The 18,316-nt window shown below is 45.2% G+C and overlaps 1 protein-coding gene across 1 annotated transcript; it reads left to right on the top strand.

The window, feature by feature from the left end:
• Positions 1-294: 294 nt before the first annotated feature.
• LOC121558405 (polymeric immunoglobulin receptor-like) lies at positions 295-8,997 on the top strand. Its single transcript, XM_045217100.1, has 4 exons — positions 295-353; positions 2,221-2,228; positions 2,474-2,806; positions 8,561-8,997. The coding sequence occupies exons 1-4, from the start codon at positions 295-297 to the stop codon at positions 8,995-8,997; spliced, it is 837 nt and encodes a 278-aa protein (XP_045073035.1).
• Positions 8,998-18,316: the final 9,319 nt, after the last annotated feature.

The raw sequence follows: 18,316 nt of genomic DNA, 5'->3' as shown, positions 1-18,316 counted from the left end.
ATAGTTGACGTGTACCTATGATGAAAATTACAGGCCTCTCTCATCTTTTTAAGTGGGAGAACTTGCACAATTGGTGGCTGACTAAATAATTTTTTTCCCCATTGTATGCCCGCAACAACCTTCCCTGCTCAGTCACTGGTCTCTCGCCTTTCGGGTGTTCGATGGGATATCAGCCCCCGCTCTTCCCTGAGCAAGAGGACAAGGTCAGCATACCCTCGGCCCAGATGTCCATCCGCCACTGTCGCCGTACCTGGAAGAGAGCCCGGTATGCTCTTCTCAAGACCACCTCCAGGTATGGACGACAGGCGGACCGCCATCGGACCCCGGCTCCCCATTGTCGTCTCGGGCAGAGGGTATGGCTGACCACTCGGGATCTGCCCCTCCGGGTGGAGATCCGCAAACTTTCCCCCCGTTATATCGGCCCTTTCCCCATCTCTAAGATTCTTAGCCACTCTGCTGTTCGTCTCCTGTTGCCCCGCACCCTCCGTATACATCCCTCTTTTCATGTATCAAGGATTAAACCTCTGTCTCACAGCCTCTGTCTCCTCTTTCCAGTAAACTAAGGGACAACAACACTTAAGCTTCTACTTCCAGCTTATACAAACTATATACATTTTACGGACACAGTATATTTTACAATAGCTCTCTTTTATTTGTTTTTAGTCCCATCCTTCAGCTACCCTCAACCCATCCTATATATCTCTGAAGACCCTCCAGTTTTGATTTATATTTGCTATATATTTTTCAACTCTGCTGTTTCATAAAGGTTCTGAACCTATATACAAAATCAGAACTGTTTGTGGTCGCCATTGAACATTCACGTGTCCTGGTCTCCGTCTGCCCAAAATAAATTATTAACCAGAGTGGAGAGTCAAAGGACAATTGTGGAGGAGTTCCCGGGGTTCAAACCAAATCTGTTAAAGTACAGGGCAGGGAATTGATGAACAGTGGGGCATTTATCATATGTTACTGTTTAAGTACCTTAAGTTGGTTTCTGTAAACATTTACTTTGATTAATTTATGGCACCTTTTATTATGTTTTTTATAATATTTTTAGCAATTTTGAATGTATAGTTTCTTTATTGAATTTGATTGTTTCCGTAGGAGGGGCTATGGCAATTTATAGGCTGGGGTAGAGCTCGTCCCGGACCTGGAGTCGCGGGCAGACCATGATAAGCAGATTCCACTAGCTTCCATAGCCACCGAGTCAGATTCCACAGCCACAAAGTCAACATTTTATTTAAGGTTAGGCATAAGGTTAGCAGTGTGGTTAGGTTAGGGTTAAGGTTAGGTTAAAAATATAATTTTAAGAACATCAATTGTAGAAATGGGCGGGGTTGCCACGTGAACGCGGCAATGAACCTTTGATGCAGAAGCATGTAACGTTTAGAGCCCAAGACATATGGGTATCGACTGAAAGCCAAGTTGAAGTCTAGTCTCGTGTTTTTCAAATTTGTAATTTTTTGGTGTGGTTTTCCTGTTTTTGTCCCGCACTGCAAATATTCCTCACTGGATTCTGGAACTCCAACAACCTTTTTGTCAAATAAACCAATAGTGACACCATACCAGCCACTGCCAACCAACCCTACAGTTTAGCTAAGCAGTCTTTTATCAACATGTAATGCATTGAGTTAACCTGAAACCTGTAGTCTTGTGGTACAGCAGCTTCCTGAGCTACTGCTGATCCGCTACCTTACAGGACAATGTGGTTTGGAGCTGTGTCTATGACCAGGGTTTATTTCCTGGACAACGTTTATTGTTTCTATTTCTATTCCTTTCTAGTCTAATTCTTTTTAAGACAGAGAGGGTTCATATCTGGATTTTGGCAAAACACCTTAAAATCACATAGACTGGAAGTCTAATCATGGGTTTACTTTGAAGCTGATTTTTGGTCTGGTCTGTGGAGATATTGGTCTAACTTTATTGGGAACAAATACATCAAGTAGGTACATAAATAAATAATTGAAATCAATTAATTTGAACAAATTAAATCATATCAATTGTATTGACTGATCCACAGAATGTATTGTTACCAGCCAATCAGGGGTATGTTCACTTTAACAGAAGCAGAATGAGGGGTACAGACAGTGATGTGTATAGGAGTCATTGCCTTTGGTGCCTCGGTCCTTGACACATACATTTGTGTACAGGTACTATAACACAGAAACACAAACCACACATGGCTCTTCATCTCTCCCTCCTCCTCCTCCTCTTCTCCAGACTCTCAGGTAAGGGTAAAATGTTTTTATGAAGTGAAAAAGTATCATGGTTCAGTGCGCTGCTGCTTGAAGTCAGACAAAATATTAGCTAGCCTACATATTCAGCCCACACTCATCCCTGCTATACCAGCCATTTTGTACACTACTCCCTCCGACTGTTGTCCTTGTCCACCTGAATGGGTAATTGGTAGACCACCTTATCAGTTGACCGAAAGGACTGAGTCTAAATGTGTTTTCTGTTGCTGTGTCTGCAGGTACCCAGGCAGGGGAGTACGGTGTGTCCACAGTGAGTAAGGTGTCTGTGAAGACAGGAAACTTCATCACCATCCCATGTCGCTATAATCTGAGATACATAGAATATGTCAAATACTGGTGTCAAGGAGATTACTGGAATTCTTGTTCTGCTCTAGTACGCACAGACCAACCAAAGATATCTGGGACGGTGTCAATCTCTGATGATGTCACCCGAAGAATCTTCTCTGTTACCATGACTGATCTGCAGCCAGAGGACTCTGGGTATTACTGGTGTGCTGTGGAGACTACAGGAAGAGATCAACATACATACTTGCACCTGTCAGTTACCACAGGTTAGCTCCCAATACCTCTCCTCAATCACACGTTTTTTTTATTTGTTCAGTATGACACAGCTATGTAGCTATTGACTTGGGGAAGACTATTTTAAGGCTCTAAATACAATGTATTTACATGGCTATACATATAGGCAGATACAATGTATGTATGGAGTGTGTTTTCATTGTGGGTATACATTGTTATACTGTGGAGAACAGAAACACTTTATTATGAAGGGTTTCTACATAAGGACTTCATAACACATTCATAAGCCATGCATAATGAAATCAAAATCACAACCAAATGCTGATTTATTAATTATCTTTGAGACATTAAATTGAAATACTGTAGAATTCCATTCTTCTTATTGAAGACCGCTCCTTCTGAGGAGTACCAATATGGCGGACGGTGGCTTCAAAGCCTCTCATTGGCCAATACATAGCATCAGCAATCTAGTGTTTGTATACACTGAGTGTACAAAACATTAGGAACACCTTCCTAATATTGAGTTGCACCCCCTTTTGACCTCAGAACAGCCTCAATTAGTCAGGGCATGGACTCTACAAGGTGTCAAATGTGTTCCACAGAGATGCTGGCCCATGTTGATGTCACGGATACGGCCGAGGCTGCCCCTCCTCCTCGTTCGGGCAGGCTTCGGCGGTCGTCGTCACCGGAGTACTACCTGCCACCGATCGATGTTTCTGTCTCTCACTAGTTCTGTCTGTATTGTTCACACCTGTTACTCATTAGGCTTATTAGTTTCCCTATATTACCTCTGGTTTCCCTCCTGAGTGTGTGCGTGATTGTTCTTTGTTACGTCGTCTGTTGAGCTGTTGTTTTTGCTCTTCCCTGCGTGGAGGGTTTGCTATATTTACTTGGAGTCGAGTAAAGCCATTTATTCTCAGTTCTGTGTCCTGCGCCTGATTCCGTTTCCCCACTGCACCCAGACGCTGACAGAATCACGCACCCGTTATGGAGTCAGCAGGCACGCTCGATCCCAGCGCTTCGTTGGAGGAACGCATCCACCAGTACGCGACCATACTGCAGCGACTAGGTTCGGCTCTGGATCAAGTGATCAACACCATGGCTCGATGGGAGAGAGTTGGGTTTTCTACACCTCCTCTTTTGCCGATTTCTCTTCCATCAAGATCCTCAAACCCTGGGTCCAGTGGTCTTCGGATCTCGCTCCCGAGGGAATACGATGGGACAGCTGCCGGGTGTAAGCGTTTCCTGCTCCAGGTGGAACTTTACCTGACCACCATCCACCCGGCTCCCTTGGGATACGAGAGCGTGTCCGCCCTCATCTCCTGTCTTTCGGGCAGAGCCCTGGAATGGGCCAACGCGGAGTGGGGTGGAATAGACGCTGAGTCCGTTCGTTTCCGGGCAGTATTCGATCTTCCGCCTGAAGGGAGAGCGGCGGGGGAGCGTCTGTTTCACCTAAGCCAGGGAAGGAGGAGCGCACAGGAATACACCCTGGATTTCAGGACACTGGCAGCCAGCGCGGGATGGAACGAGAGGGCCCTGATTGATCACTACCGATGCAGTGTACGGGAGGACGTTCGTCGGGAGCTGGCCTGCAGGGACACTAATCTTAACCTGGACCAGCTGGTAGATTTATCGATCCGGCTGGATAACCTGTTGGCTACCCGCGGACGTCCAGATCAGGGTCCGTCCAGTCCATCCCCCAGCCTTCCGAGTCCACACCTATGGAGCCTGAGTTTTCCCCACATTCCCAGCATAGGGCGCTCTTAGATTCCGGCGCAGCTGGGAATTTCATGGACAGATTGGTTGCGCATAGATTAGGGATTCCTATATTGCCGTTAGATGTGCCCTTCCCCATACGTGCCCTAGATAGTCGCCCATTAGGGTCAGGTATGGTTAGGGAGGTCACAGCTCCACTTGGAGACACAGGGGGGTCATGAAGAGAGAATTAGTCTCTTCCTTATTGATACCCCTGCGTTTCCCATGGTGCTGGGCCTTCCCTGGCTAGCCACCCATGACCCCAGTATTTCGTGGCAACAGAGGGCTCTTAAGGGATGGTCACCTCAGTGCTCGGGAAGGTGTGTAGGTGTTTCCGTAGGGGCAACCATGGTGAAGAGTCCAAACCATGTCTCCCCAATGCACATTCCCTCAGAATATGCCGATTTGGCTCTCACCTTCTGTAAAAAGAAGGCGACTCAATTACCACCCCATCGACGAGGGGATTGTGCGATAGATCTCTGTGAGGGTGCTGCACTTCCCAGGAGTCACGTGTATCCTCTGTCACAGGAGGAGACAGTGGCTATGGAGACATATGTCACCGAATCTCTGGGACAGGGATACATTCGGCCCTCCACTTCCCCTGCCTCCTCGAGTTTCTTTTTTGTGAAGAAAAAGGATGGAGGTTTACGCCCGTGCATTGACTATCGAGGTCTAAATCAGATAACCGTAAAATACAGCTATCCTCTTCCACTCATTGCTAGTATGACGGAGTCATTGCACGGGGCACGCTTCTTCACAAAATTTGACCTCAGGAGCGCGTACAATCTGATCCGTATCCGGGAGGGGGACAAGTGGAAGATGGCATTTAGTACCACCTCTGGTCACTATGAGTACCTCGTCATGCCGTACGGGTTGATGAATGCTCCCTCAGTCTTTCAATCTTTTGTCGATGAGATTTTTAGGGACCTGCACGGACAGGGTGTAGTGGTGTATATAGATGATATTCTCATATACTCCGCTACACGCGACGAGCATGTGTCCCTGGTGCGCAAGGTGCTTGATAGACTGTTGGAGCATGACCTGTACGTTAAGGCTGAGAAATGTCTGTTCTTCAGACAGTCCGTCTCCTTCTTAGGATACCGCTTGTCAGAGTCAGGGGTCGAGATGGAGTGTGACCGCATTTCAGCCATGCGTAATTGGCCGACTCCTACCATGGTAAAGGAGGTGCAGCGATTTTTGGGTTTTGCCAACTACTACCGGAGATTTATCCAGGGCTTTGGCCAGGTAGCAGCTCCCATAACCTCTTTGCTAAAGGGCGGTTCGGTGCACCTGCAGTGGTCAGCGGAGGCGAACAGGGCTTTTGGTCAGCTGAAGGCGCTGTTCACCACGGCTCCCGTGCTGGCTCATCCGGATCCGTCCTTGCAATTCATAGTCGAGGTGGACGCGTCCGAGGCGGGGATAGAAGCTGTACTGTCTCAGCGCTCGGGTACGCCTCCCAAACTCCGCCCCTGTGCTTTCTTCTCGAAGAAGCTCAGCCCGGCGGAGCAAAACTACGACGTGGGGGATCGGGAGCTGTTAGCTGTTGTGAAAGCTCTTAAGGTGTGGAGACATTGGCTTGAGGGGGCTAAACACCCTTTTCTCATTTTGACTGACCACCGCAATCTGGAGGTCATTCGGGCAGCGAGGAGACTGAATCCTCGTCAGGCAAGGTGGGCCATGTTTTCCACGCGTTTTGTGTTCACCCTATCGTATAGACCAGGTTCCCAGAATGCTAAGTCAGACACTCTGTCCCGGCTATATGACTCAGAGGATCGGACCAGGGAGACTACTCCCATTCTTCCGGCTTCTTGTCTGGTGGCGCCGGTGGTATGGGAGGTTGACGCGGACATCGAGCGGGCGTTACGCACGGAGCCCACTCCCCCCCAGTGTCCAATGGGTCGTGCGTACGTTCCGTCCGAAGGTTCGCGATCGTTTGATTTATTGGGCTCACACGTCACCTTCTTCTGGCCATCCTGGCATTGGTCGGACAGTGCGCTGTCTTAGTGGGAAGTACTGGTGGCCCACCTTAGCTCAGGACGTGAGGGTTTATGTTTCTTCCTGTTCGGTGTGCGCTCAGTGCAAAGCACCTAGACACCTGCCCAGAGGTAAATTACAACCTCTCCCCGTTCCACAGCGGCCGTGGTCACACCTATCGGTGGACTTTGTTACAGATCTTCCTCCGTCACAGGGCAACACCACGATCCTGGTCGTTGTGGATCGGTTTTCTAAGTCCTGTCGTCTCATTCCTTTGCCCTATAGTGTCTGATCGGGGTCCCCAGTTAACTTCGAGGGTCTGGAAGGCGTTTATGGACCATCTGGGGGTCTCGGTCAGCCTGACCTCAGGTTTTCACCCCGAGAGTAATGGGCAGGTGGAAAGAGTAAACCAGGATGTGGGTAGGTTTCTGAGGTCGTATTGCCAGGACTGGCAGGGGGATTGGTCAGTTTACATCCCCTGGGCAGAAATGGCACAAAATTCCCTCCGCCACTCCTCCACTGACCTGTCTCCCTTTCAGTGTGTACTAGGTTACCAGCCGGTCCTGGCACCGTGGCATCAGAGCCAGATCGAGGCTCCTGCGGTGGATGAGCGGTGGGCGCTCGGAGCAGACATGGAACGCTGCCCATGTACGCCTGCAAAGGGCGATTAGGAGACAGAAGGCGAGTGCCGACCGCCACCGCAGTGAGGCTCCGGTTTATGCACCGGGGGACCGGGTCTGGCTCTCAACCCGAAACCTGCCCCTTCGCCTGCCCTGCCGGAAGCTGGGTCGGCGGTTTGTGGGGCCCTTTAAAGTTCTGAGGAGATTGAACGAGGTTTGTTATAGGTTACAGCTCCCCCCTGATTACTGTATTAACCCCTCGTTCCATGTGTCTCTCCTCAGGCCGGTGGTAGCTGGTCCGCTCCAGGAGTCCGAGGTACGGGAGTTTCCTCCGCCCCCATTGGACATTGAGGGGGCACCGGCGTACTCGGTCCGTTCCATCATGGATTTGAGGCGTCGGGTTGGAGGCCTGCAGTATCTCGTGGAGTGGGAGGGGTACGGTCCGGAGGAACAGAGCTGGGTTCCCAGGAGGGACATCCTCGATCACTCCTTGTTAAGAGAGTTCCATCGTCGTTATTCCGACTCGCCCTGCTCCGCGTCCTCCTGGCCGTCCCCGAGGCCGGTGTTGACGCACGGCTGGAGCCGCGCGTCAGGTGGGGGGTACTGTCACGGATACAGCCGAGGCTGCCCCTCCTCCTCGTTCGGGCAGGCTTCGGCAGTCGTCGTCACCGGAGTACTAGCTGTCACCGATCGATGTTTCTGTGACTCACTAGTTCTGTCTGTATTGTTCACACCTGTTACTCATTAGGCTTATTAGTTTCCCTATATTACCTCTGTTTTCCCTCCTGAGTGTGTGCGTGATTGTTCTTTGTTACGTCGTCTGTTGAGCTGTTGTTTTTGCTCTTCCCTGCGTGGAGGGTTTGCTATATTTACTTGGAGTCGAGTAAAGCCATTTATTCTCAGTTCTGTGTCCTGCGCCTGATTCCGTTTCCCCACTGCACCCAGACGCTGACAGTTGACTCCAATGCTTCCCACAGTTGTGTGAAGTTGGCTGGATATCCTTTGGGTGGTGGACCATTCTTGACACACATGGGAAACGGTTGAGCGTGAAAAACCCATCAGCGTTGCAGTTCTTGACACACTCAAACCGGTGCTCCTGGCACGTACTACCATACCCCGTTCAAAGGCACTTAAATATTTGTTATTGCCCATTCACCCTCTTAATGGCATACATACACAATCCATGTCTCAATTTGCTCAAGGCTTAAAAATCCTTCTTTAACCTGTCTCTTTTCCTTCATCTACACTGATTGAAGCGGATTTAACAAGTGACATTAATAAAGGATACTAGCTTTCACCTGGATTCACCTGGTCAGTCTATGTCATGGAGAGAGCAGGTGATCTTAATGTTTTGTACACTCAGTGTACATCATTGTCTATTAAATGACATGTGTTGCTTCTCCCTTGGTGAATTTGTGTCTGTACCTCTGTGTTCAGGTACTCCAGGACTCTATGTGGACCAACAGGAGGTGACTGGAGTTGAAGGAGGGAGTGTCACTGTCTGTTGTCACTATAGTAACACTGTGGCTAAGAAGTGGTTGTGGTGTAAGATGGGTCTCTACTATGTCCCCTTGGTGGGAAGATATTCAGGTCTTTTAGATGGAACATCAGTGACATCACAGCAGACCATTGATAACAACAACAGACACATTTTAACAGTGACTCTGAATGGATTGAATATGGGGGATACTGGCTGGTACTGGTGTTCCACAGGTGACCTACAGATGCCTGTTCACATCACTGTCAATCAACTGACCACAACACAGAGTATCAAACCTGCCTCCACCACCACCCCTACCCCCACTTCCACATTCACCATCTCCACTGTCAATCAACTGACCACAACACAGACTGACACCATCATCAGTAAGTAATGAGAGACCAGTTTTAACCAAATATAGTGAAATTAGTCTTTCAAATTCACATAATTCAACTTAAGTCATTTTGCATACTTGATACATTGATAAAAAATTTGAAATTGTGTCACTTCAACACTAATAAATGAAATACAGAAACTGTTGAACCTTGACAGAAAAGCTGACCCCTCAAGTCATCTCTCTGACCACACCCACAACTGTAGTTCCTGCTGTGTCCTCTTCCACCTCTCAGGCCCCAGTCAACAACACACACAATGGAGCCCAGGGGTAGGTGAACACTACCACCTCTTTAGTCGGTACTCAATAAGCAAAAAGTTCATTTATTTTAATTATTGGATGAATAAATTGTGTTGTTTTAAAATATCAAAATAAATGCCTTCTGTATGCCTCAGTCTTCAACTAACACTGTCTGGTTGCAATTTGCATAGTGTCATGTCCTCAAAGCAATGTTGTTCTTCTACAGATGGGAAAGAACAATCTTCTACCTTCCTAAAACTGTTAATGCAGTGCTCTTCCTCCTGTGCACCATCATTGCTGTGGTGAAGTTCATGGCAAACCGACTCTGACGTCAAACTGGATGAGTAGAAACTAGATTTATTTAAAAATCCTCAGCAATCTACACACAATACCCCATAATGTTTTTTAGAAATGTTTGCTAATTTATAAAAAATAAAAACCAGAAATACCAAATTTACATAAGTATTCTGACCCTTTGATATGAGACTCGAAATTGAGCTCATGTGCATCCTGTTTCCATTGATCATCCTTGAGATGTTTCTACAACTTCATTGGAGTCCACCTGTGGTAAATCAAATAAAGAATAATATGGTCAATTCAATTGATTGGACATGATTTGGAAAGGCGCACACCTGTCTATATAAGGTCCCACAATTGACAGTGCATGTCAGAGCAAAAACCAAGCCATGAGGTCCATAGAGCTTGGAGAGAGGATTGTGATGAGGCACAGATCTGGGGAAGGGTACCAAAATATTTCTGCAGCATTGAAGGTCCCCAAGAACACAGTGGCCTCTATCATTCTTAAGTGGATGACGTTTGGAACCACCAAGACTCTTCCTAGAGCTGGCCGCTCGGCCAAACTGAGCAACTGGGGGAGAAGGGTCTTGGTCAGGGAGGTGACCAATAACCCAAAGGTCACTCTGACAGAGCTCTTGAGTTTCTCTGTGGAGATGGGAGAACCTTCCAGAAGGACAAGCATCTCTCCAGCACTCCACCAATCAGGCCTTTATGGTAGAGTGGCCAGATGGAAGCTACTCCTCAGTAAAAGGCACATGACAACCCTCTTGGAGTTTGCCAAAAGGCACCTAAAGACTCTCAGACCATGAGAAACAAGATTCTCTGGTCTGATGAAACCAAGATTGAACTCTTTGGCCTGAATGCCAAGCGTCACATCAGGAGGAAACCTGGCACCATCCCTACGGTGAAGCACGGTAGTGGCAGCGCCATGCTGTGGGGATGTTTTTCAACAGCAGGGACTGGGAGACTAGTCAGGATCGAGGTGAAGATAAACAGAGCAAAGTACAGAGAAATCCTTGATGAAAACCTGCTCCAGAGTGTTTAGGACCTCAGACTGGGGCGAAGGTTCACCTTCCAACAGGACAACGGCCCTAAGCACACAGCCAAGACAACGCAGGAGTGGCTTCGGGACAAGTCTCTGAATTTCCTTGAGTGGCCCTGCCTTGGCCCGGACTTGAACCTGATCGAACATCTCTGGAGCGATCTGAAAATAGCTTTGCAGCAATGCTCCCCATCCAACCTGACAGAGCTTGGGAGGATCTGCAGAGAAGAATGGGAGAAACTCCCCAAATACAGGTGTGCCAAGCTTTTAGCGTCATACCCAAGAAGACTTGAGGCTGTAATCGCTGCCAAAGGTGCTTCAACAAAATACTGAGCTTTCATTTTTTTATTTGTTTTTACATTTACATTTTCTCACATTTAAAAAAAAATAGTTTTTGCTTTGTCATTATGGGGTAGTGTGTGTAGTTTGATGAGGGTTAAAAACAATTTAATCCATTTTAGAATAAGGCTGTAACGTAACAAAATGTGGAAAAAGTCAAGGGGTCTGAATACTTTCCGAATGAACTGTGTAGGAGGTAATTTGCTGTGTTGGAGGCAAAAATAGAACGTTTAGCTCAGTGTTTAACATGATGTCATGGAATGAGTTAGTTTACCAGAAACCTGCCTTGTGGTACAGCAGCTTCCTCAGCTAACTTTAACACTTTAGGTTGGAGGACATCTGTGGTTTTGAGCTGCGTCTATGACCAGCTTTCATCTCTAAGTAGCAGGCAGTCATCACTCCATCTCTGCAGCACCTGCCCTCTCAATTCTATAAATGTCTTTGTGTAATCATTAGTGACCTATTTTCCAGCAGAGGGTAACAGGATAATAGTGACTCTTGGTCACAAAGAGCCCTTAGAGAATGTTGGAAGCTGAAAACATTGTAGTGACTATGAGTTTTGGGTTAAACTAGTATTGTCACGGGTTACAAAGCCAGAACCCAGAAGCAGACCAGGACAAGGTGAGTTGAAACGAAGGTGAGTATTTATTTAACAGATTCAAAAACGATGCTGAATAATCCAGGGAACAGAGCGGGCGGCGGAGATGAGTTGGTGGGGGTGCAGTGGCAGATCCAATAATGGCTCGGCAGCCGCCGACCACCAGGCAGGGGTTGGGTGAAGGTTCCGGGTGAGTGACTGCAGATAGAACAAAACGGAGGTAAGTACACAGCAAGCCAACAAGGTGCAAAACAACAAAACTAACGCTAGAAGCTCCAAGGCTGATACACTGACAAACATACTGTTCATGGCTAACGATCCGGCAGGGAATGGACGTCAGGTCAGAGCTTAAAAAGGGTGATGATCAGGAACAGGTGTGCAGATCGCTGATGAGATGCAGGTGCGGTTAATCAGGAGAGCTCCCGCCTAGCAACGTCGCCCGGCAACCAGGCAGGGAGCGTTCCAGAACCCTCAGGAAACTGGAGATTCCGAGCAGAAAAATGACAACACAGGCAGGAACCGACTCAGGATGCAGGGTTCATGACAAGTATATTTAATGCAATAGTTGCTATCTTTCACTGAGGGGGCATGTACACAAATATTTTGAGCTTTCTTCAGGATAAAACAGACACACGTTTGTTTTACTGTATTTGTTGGGATCAAAAAAGTATGCCCATTCAAAATCCTATTTTCCCTAACCCTAATGCTAATTTTAACCGTAACCCTAAACCTAACCCCTAAACCTAAAATAGCCTTTTACCTTGTAGGGACCAGTGAAATGTCCCCACTTGTCCCAACTTGTCCTTGTTTTACTGTCATTGTAAGGGCATCTGGTCCCCACAAGGATAGTAGAACTAAACCACACACACACACACACACACACACACACACAAAACAAGGTTACATTTTAATTTGTTTGTTTTTAGCATGATTTATGAATCCTGAGTTCTTGAGTTGTTTCGTAGTTGATTTTTGGTCGTCTGGTTTACTGTAACAAATCCTCTCCTTGTTGAACCAGAGCCTTGGACAACTATTCTGTCTTTACCTTCTCCAGCTTTAATGGAAAATATAAATGCTTTGCTAATAAACATTTTTAAAGACATTATACTGTTCTCAAGATCATTTGTTACAAGATTATGTGCTCTGTGAGTTTAGGTATGAAATTGTTGTATCAGAAATAGTTGGCTGTGTTGGAGCCAACAATAGAATTTATAACTCAGTAGTTAACATCATGTCATGGAACCTGCAGCCTTCTGGTACTGCAACTTCTTGACATAACTTTAACACTTTAGGTTGGAGGACATCTGAGGTTTTGAGTTGTGTCTACTGTGAACAGGGTTCATTTCCTGTATAGAAGGCAGCCATCACTCCATCTCTGCAGCACCTGCCCTCTCAATTCTATACATTTCTTTGTGTAATCATTAGTGACCTATTTTCCAGCAGAAGGTAACAGGATAATCGTGACTATTGCTCCCAAAGAGCCCTTGTGAAAGGGGCAGTGCAATCAAAAATGTGAGTTTCTTGTTTGTTTTTAAATTATATTTCCACACAATGAGGTTGAAATAATACTGTGAAATTGTAACACATTTGGATAATGCCCTTTTAGTGTAAGAGCTTTTTGAAGAAAAAAACGCCAGGATTTTCAGATGTTCAAGTGGGATGGAGTTTTTGACCCACAGAATGACATCACAATCTGAAATGATTATTCTGATTCTGTTTAATTTCCATATGTATCCTCCTACTTTGAAGGGGTAAGCTGGGTAGGCTCTAGTCTATACAATCCTCTCCGCCAATCAGGGCTCTGTATTTAAATATATTTAAATTTGTATCAACACGCACATATGATTACACAGAGCATTTCAATGTCAAAAGGAGGCTCAGGAAAATAAATCATGAAAAATGTATTTTTGATTTGTTTTCATTCAATGAACACAGAGAGTGATTTAAAAATAAAATGAAACTGCATGGGGGCTTGAACAATGTTGTAGTGACTATGAGTTTGGGTTAAACTAGTCTATATAATGCAATAGTTGCTATCTACCACTGAGTGGGGCATGTACACACAAACAGAAGCAGGAAGAGTTAAAGTGAGGTCTGTGAACATTGGGAAGTAGAGTAATTCTCGCTGGTGCCTTTGTCCTTGACTGATCTACACATTAGTACACAGATACTGTGTCACACACACAGACTCAAACCTTCACGACTCCCCACCTCTTTGACCTCTTTCATGGGGCCCATGCCCACCTCTTTCACCTCTATGATTGGGCCCATGCCCACCTCTTTGACCTCTTTGATGGGTCTAATGCCCACCTCTTTGACCTCTTTGATGTGGCCCATGCCCACCTCTTTGACCTCTTTGATGGGTCTAATGCCCACCTCTTTGACCTCTTTGATGGGGCCCATGCCCACCTCTTTGACCTCTATGATCGGGCCCATGCCCACCTCTTTGACCTCTTTAATGGGGCCCATGCCCACCTCTCTGACGGCCCCTTGTCCACCAGCTCTTTGATTTCTCCCTCCCCCTTGCTGTCTATCCTGCTCCTTGTTAAAGAAATTGCAAGTGTTCACACACACCCTTTTATATGGTGACCAATAGTGGTTGCACTATGTTTTACATTTTAGTCATTTAGCAGACGCTCTTATCCAGAGCGACTTACAGTTAGTGATTGCATACATTTTCTTACTTGCCCCCCGTGGGAAATGAACCCACAACCCTGGCGTTGCAAGCGCCATGCTCTACCAACTGAGCTACAGGGGACTATGTGAAATCAATTAGTAATAATGAATATTCATTATGTATGGTTATCATGTATTATACATGTCATTTAGATGTTTATACTATACAAACACACATTGTATTTATGTAGTTCTCAAAATACATATATAGTAGACAAACCAGTCAAAAATCAATAGGTGTCACACCCTGGCTCTGGGGACTCTATATGTTGAGCCAGGGTGTGTAGATTCTATGTGGTTTTGTCCTATGTTCACAGTCTAGTATTGTATTTCTATGTTGGCCAGAGTGGTTCCCAATCAGTGGCAACGAGTGTCAGCTGTTGCTGGTTGTCTCTGATTGGGAGCCATATTTAGACAGGCTGTGTTCCCACAGGTGTTGTGGGATCTTGTTCCTTTTGGTTTGTGCCGTGTGGTTGTGTTTAGACCTAGGACATCACGGTTTCGTTTGTTGTTTTGTTTATCGTGTGATACTTAATAAAGTAAAATATGTTCGCTCATCACGCTGCGCCTTGGTCCTCCTCCTTCGACGATCGTGACAATAGGTTTACCAACGGTTAAGTGACTAACCATTAAGCGCCGTTGGATTGCATGATGGTCAAATGTATTTAAACAAATGTGAAGAGAATCATATGAAAAGTATTGTGATTATTACATTGTTAAAGGCAATTACTTTATATGAAAGGTATTTCTAGATGAAACACTGATCATGTTTGGTGAAAAGGTTTGTGTGATTTTGTGTTTTGTACTTAGTCAATTGAAAATGTGCTTAAAGATTTGAAAAAACAGCCTTGTTGATGATCTGTTTTGAGTTTTGTACTAAGAGTTGTGAAATGTTACCACATACATGTGAAAATAGTATGAAAGCGATCAAAAAAATGTCATGAATATTTTTAAAGACATTTTATTCTTCTCAAGATAATTTGTGATTTTGAGAGCGACATTCTGATGTATCTGAAGTAGTTTGCTGTATTGGAGCCAACAACAGAATGAATAGCTCAGTATTTAACATGACATTATGGAATGAGTTTAGCTTAAACTTGCAGCATTCTGAGCTAACTTTCACACTTATGCTTGGAGGACATCTGTGGTTGTGAGCTGTACATTTCCTGTATAGAAAAGGGAGAGAGACAGAGAGCGTTCTTGTTGAACGTAAAATAATATCAGACTGGGTTGTGGTCCGGATGACCCTGAACCATGAACCTGGTTTAAAATGAGAGTCTGTGGAGGTCTTGGTCTAGTACCCATCACTACATCGCTGTAGCACATGACCCCTCAAATCTATCAATGTCTAGCACATAGAGTACATTTATCATATCGTTTCTTATATACCGAAATATAGATTTTTGACAATGGAAATATTGTGCATGTCACCCAATTATCAAATCTTTGTATCATTAGTGGCCTATGTTCCAGTAGAGGGTAACAGGATCTTTGTCCCAAAACCCTTAGAGAAAGCTGAAATATATTTGAGTGAGTATGATTTTGGGGTTAAACTAGTCCATATGATGCAATAGTTGCTATCTGCCACTGAGGGGGCCATGTACACACAAACAGAAGCAGGAAGAGATTTACAGACAGTGAAGTCTATTAACATTAGGAAGTAGAGTCATTCTGGCTGGTACCTTGGTACTTGACAAACATTTGTGCTCAGGTACCATATAATATACCAGGCAGCAGTGGCGGCTCCTGAAAAAATTCTCAGGAGGGGCAATTTTTCTGATGATTTAGGTGACCTACACACATTTAAAAAAAGATATGTCCAGCAACAACATGAAGACAGGGGCAGCATATAAGTCAATACCAGAAGCATTTATTGACTGATCTCAAAAGTGTTGGCTTACCAGGGTTGGTGGAGCCCTCAGTTTCATCTTTGCCTCGCAAAGCTAACTCAAACACTCCGCAAAACTTCACACACTGGATTAGCCGGCTGAGGATGTGGCGGTTCTTGCTAATGTCGTAGTAAATATATTTGTTATAGTGAATATGGAATATGATATGTTGAGTAAAATGTTGTGCTAAGATCTATTTAGGTCAGGAGCTGGTTATAAGTTATGTTCCTATCCAATAACAATGGACAAAAGGGTCCTATCTTGTCAGCCTTGTCAGCAGGTGGCCAAGGACAACACCCACGCCATAGGCCTCTCAGTTCTTCCAACTCACGAGTTCTTGCTCTGAGGACACACACACACACAAACACACACACACACACACATCATCACTGTTAAACACACACACACACACACATCATCACTGTTAAACACACACACACACACACACACACACACACACACAAAAATCCCCTCTCTTAGGCTGAACATTTGAAGACAGAGAACCCGACTCAGAGCCAATGCAACAGTGACAGTAGCCTGGAGGGGACCTCGCCCAACTCATCAGGACCAATCAGAAGATCAGAACTACTAGATTGAACCTACTTCATTTATTGCATAAAATGTCTGCACACAATGTTTCGGGGCTCTCTTCAGATAATAATAATAATAATAATAATAATAAATGCCATTTAGCAGACGCTTTTATCCAAAGCGACTTACAGTCATGCGTGCATACATTTTTGTGTATGGGTGGTCCCGGGGATCGAACCCACTACCTTGGCGTTACAAGCACCATGCTCTACCAGCTGAGCTACAGAAAGTGGATACTCATGGATGCGCATTGCAATTGTAAAATGTCAACACAATTGGAGACACCACGTCATTTTTGGAGACATGTTATTGACAGTAAACTATTGTAGATGCGACTGCTAACTAAATAAAACATTTTAGCTGGCTAGCTAATCATCTTAGCTAAATGTGGGGCAAACAATTCAGTTATTTACCGTTAATTTGAGGGATTGGGGTGAAAGAAATCGAGTTACATAGTGATACTTTACGATATACTGTATTGACAATATCGCAATATTTTAGCGCTAGTTGGCTGTACCTGCACCAAAACACCATTATTGTTCCTTCATAGCTTGTTCTCAATCTTTTCACATTGGGAGCCAATTTGTTTTCAGCACTTTTATTTCCATGACTGATCAAAACTCGTTCTCATGGCTTTCTGATCCCTCTGCAACAGACATATGGTGCGCAATAAAATCACAGTATCGAATCGCAATACGTATAGAATCATGAGACTCGCAATGCTGATGCATATATCTTATCGTGAGGTTCCTGGCAATTCCCAGCCCAAGTTCATTTGCCACAACAAATCTCTTCGCTAGCAAACGCAATGTGTCTCCAGCAATGTTTACTTTTTTGACGTTCTATGGCATCTCCACTTTCCAAGCATATATGACCACATGTAATATTTTGGTAAGTGATGCAAATAGTGAACTATGTAGGGCCAGGATGTAAAATATATGTAGCTGCAGCAATTTCTCTTATCTGATATGGTAAGTAATGGGGCTTGATTTATAGCTCCCTAAGAGTTTGACGAACGGGTCCGTGAACGCGATTGCAGATATCTTTACCTCTGAATAAACTGCCTTATATTATACAATTATCCACCTTGTCCAAAAGTCTCTACTTTTTTCTCCGTTCTCCATTAAACTTGTTTTATCAACAATAGTAAGGTTCAATGACACAGAAAGCAGTTCAATGTCGGGGGTACAGTCGCTCTCTTACCAGGATCGCGGTCCGCTCTGACCAGGGTGAAGGTGGCCGGCTCCACCTCTCTGCCAGCAGCGTTTTCATTATTTAGTCCGTTCCGTAGCGGGTATGTACACGATCAACAAGATCAGTCCAAAACCGAAGATCAGTCCAAAGCAGAATGTTTGCAGAATGTTTGTAAACTAAGTCTACAAATTAAAAACATAAAATAACGCCACACTGCAGGTCGCAACATAGACGCTGATAGCCGCCATTGTCTTAGTTACGTTCAACGTTACGTCACGTATGACGAAAGCGCGTAAGTGCATGCACACAGACACCCATAGAGAATGTATTGAAAGCTTTGAAATGTGAAAAAAATAGATTTTACATGACAGGCTATGAGAGACTTCTGGGCGATTTTCAACCTGACTGAAATCGCCCAAAAACGGGCGGGGACATTTGAAGCACGACTTTAGC

Source organism: Coregonus clupeaformis, unplaced genomic scaffold (assembly GCF_020615455.1).
Source record: "Coregonus clupeaformis isolate EN_2021a unplaced genomic scaffold, ASM2061545v1 scaf0917, whole genome shotgun sequence".
Classification (NCBI taxonomy): domain Eukaryota; kingdom Metazoa; phylum Chordata; class Actinopteri; order Salmoniformes; family Salmonidae; genus Coregonus; species Coregonus clupeaformis.
This window is presented reverse-complemented; position numbering and strand designations above follow the sequence as displayed.

Bases quoted from the DNA above. Each gene is read 5' to 3' on its own strand.
- LOC121558405 (XM_045217100.1), top strand. From the start codon at position 295: ATGGACGACAGGCGGACCGCCATCGGACCCCGGCTCCCCATTGTCGTC. The intron at 2,807-8,560 runs GTTAGCTCCCAA...CTCTGTGTTCAG, and splicing joins GCACCTGTCAGTTACCACAG to GTACTCCAGGACTCTATGTG.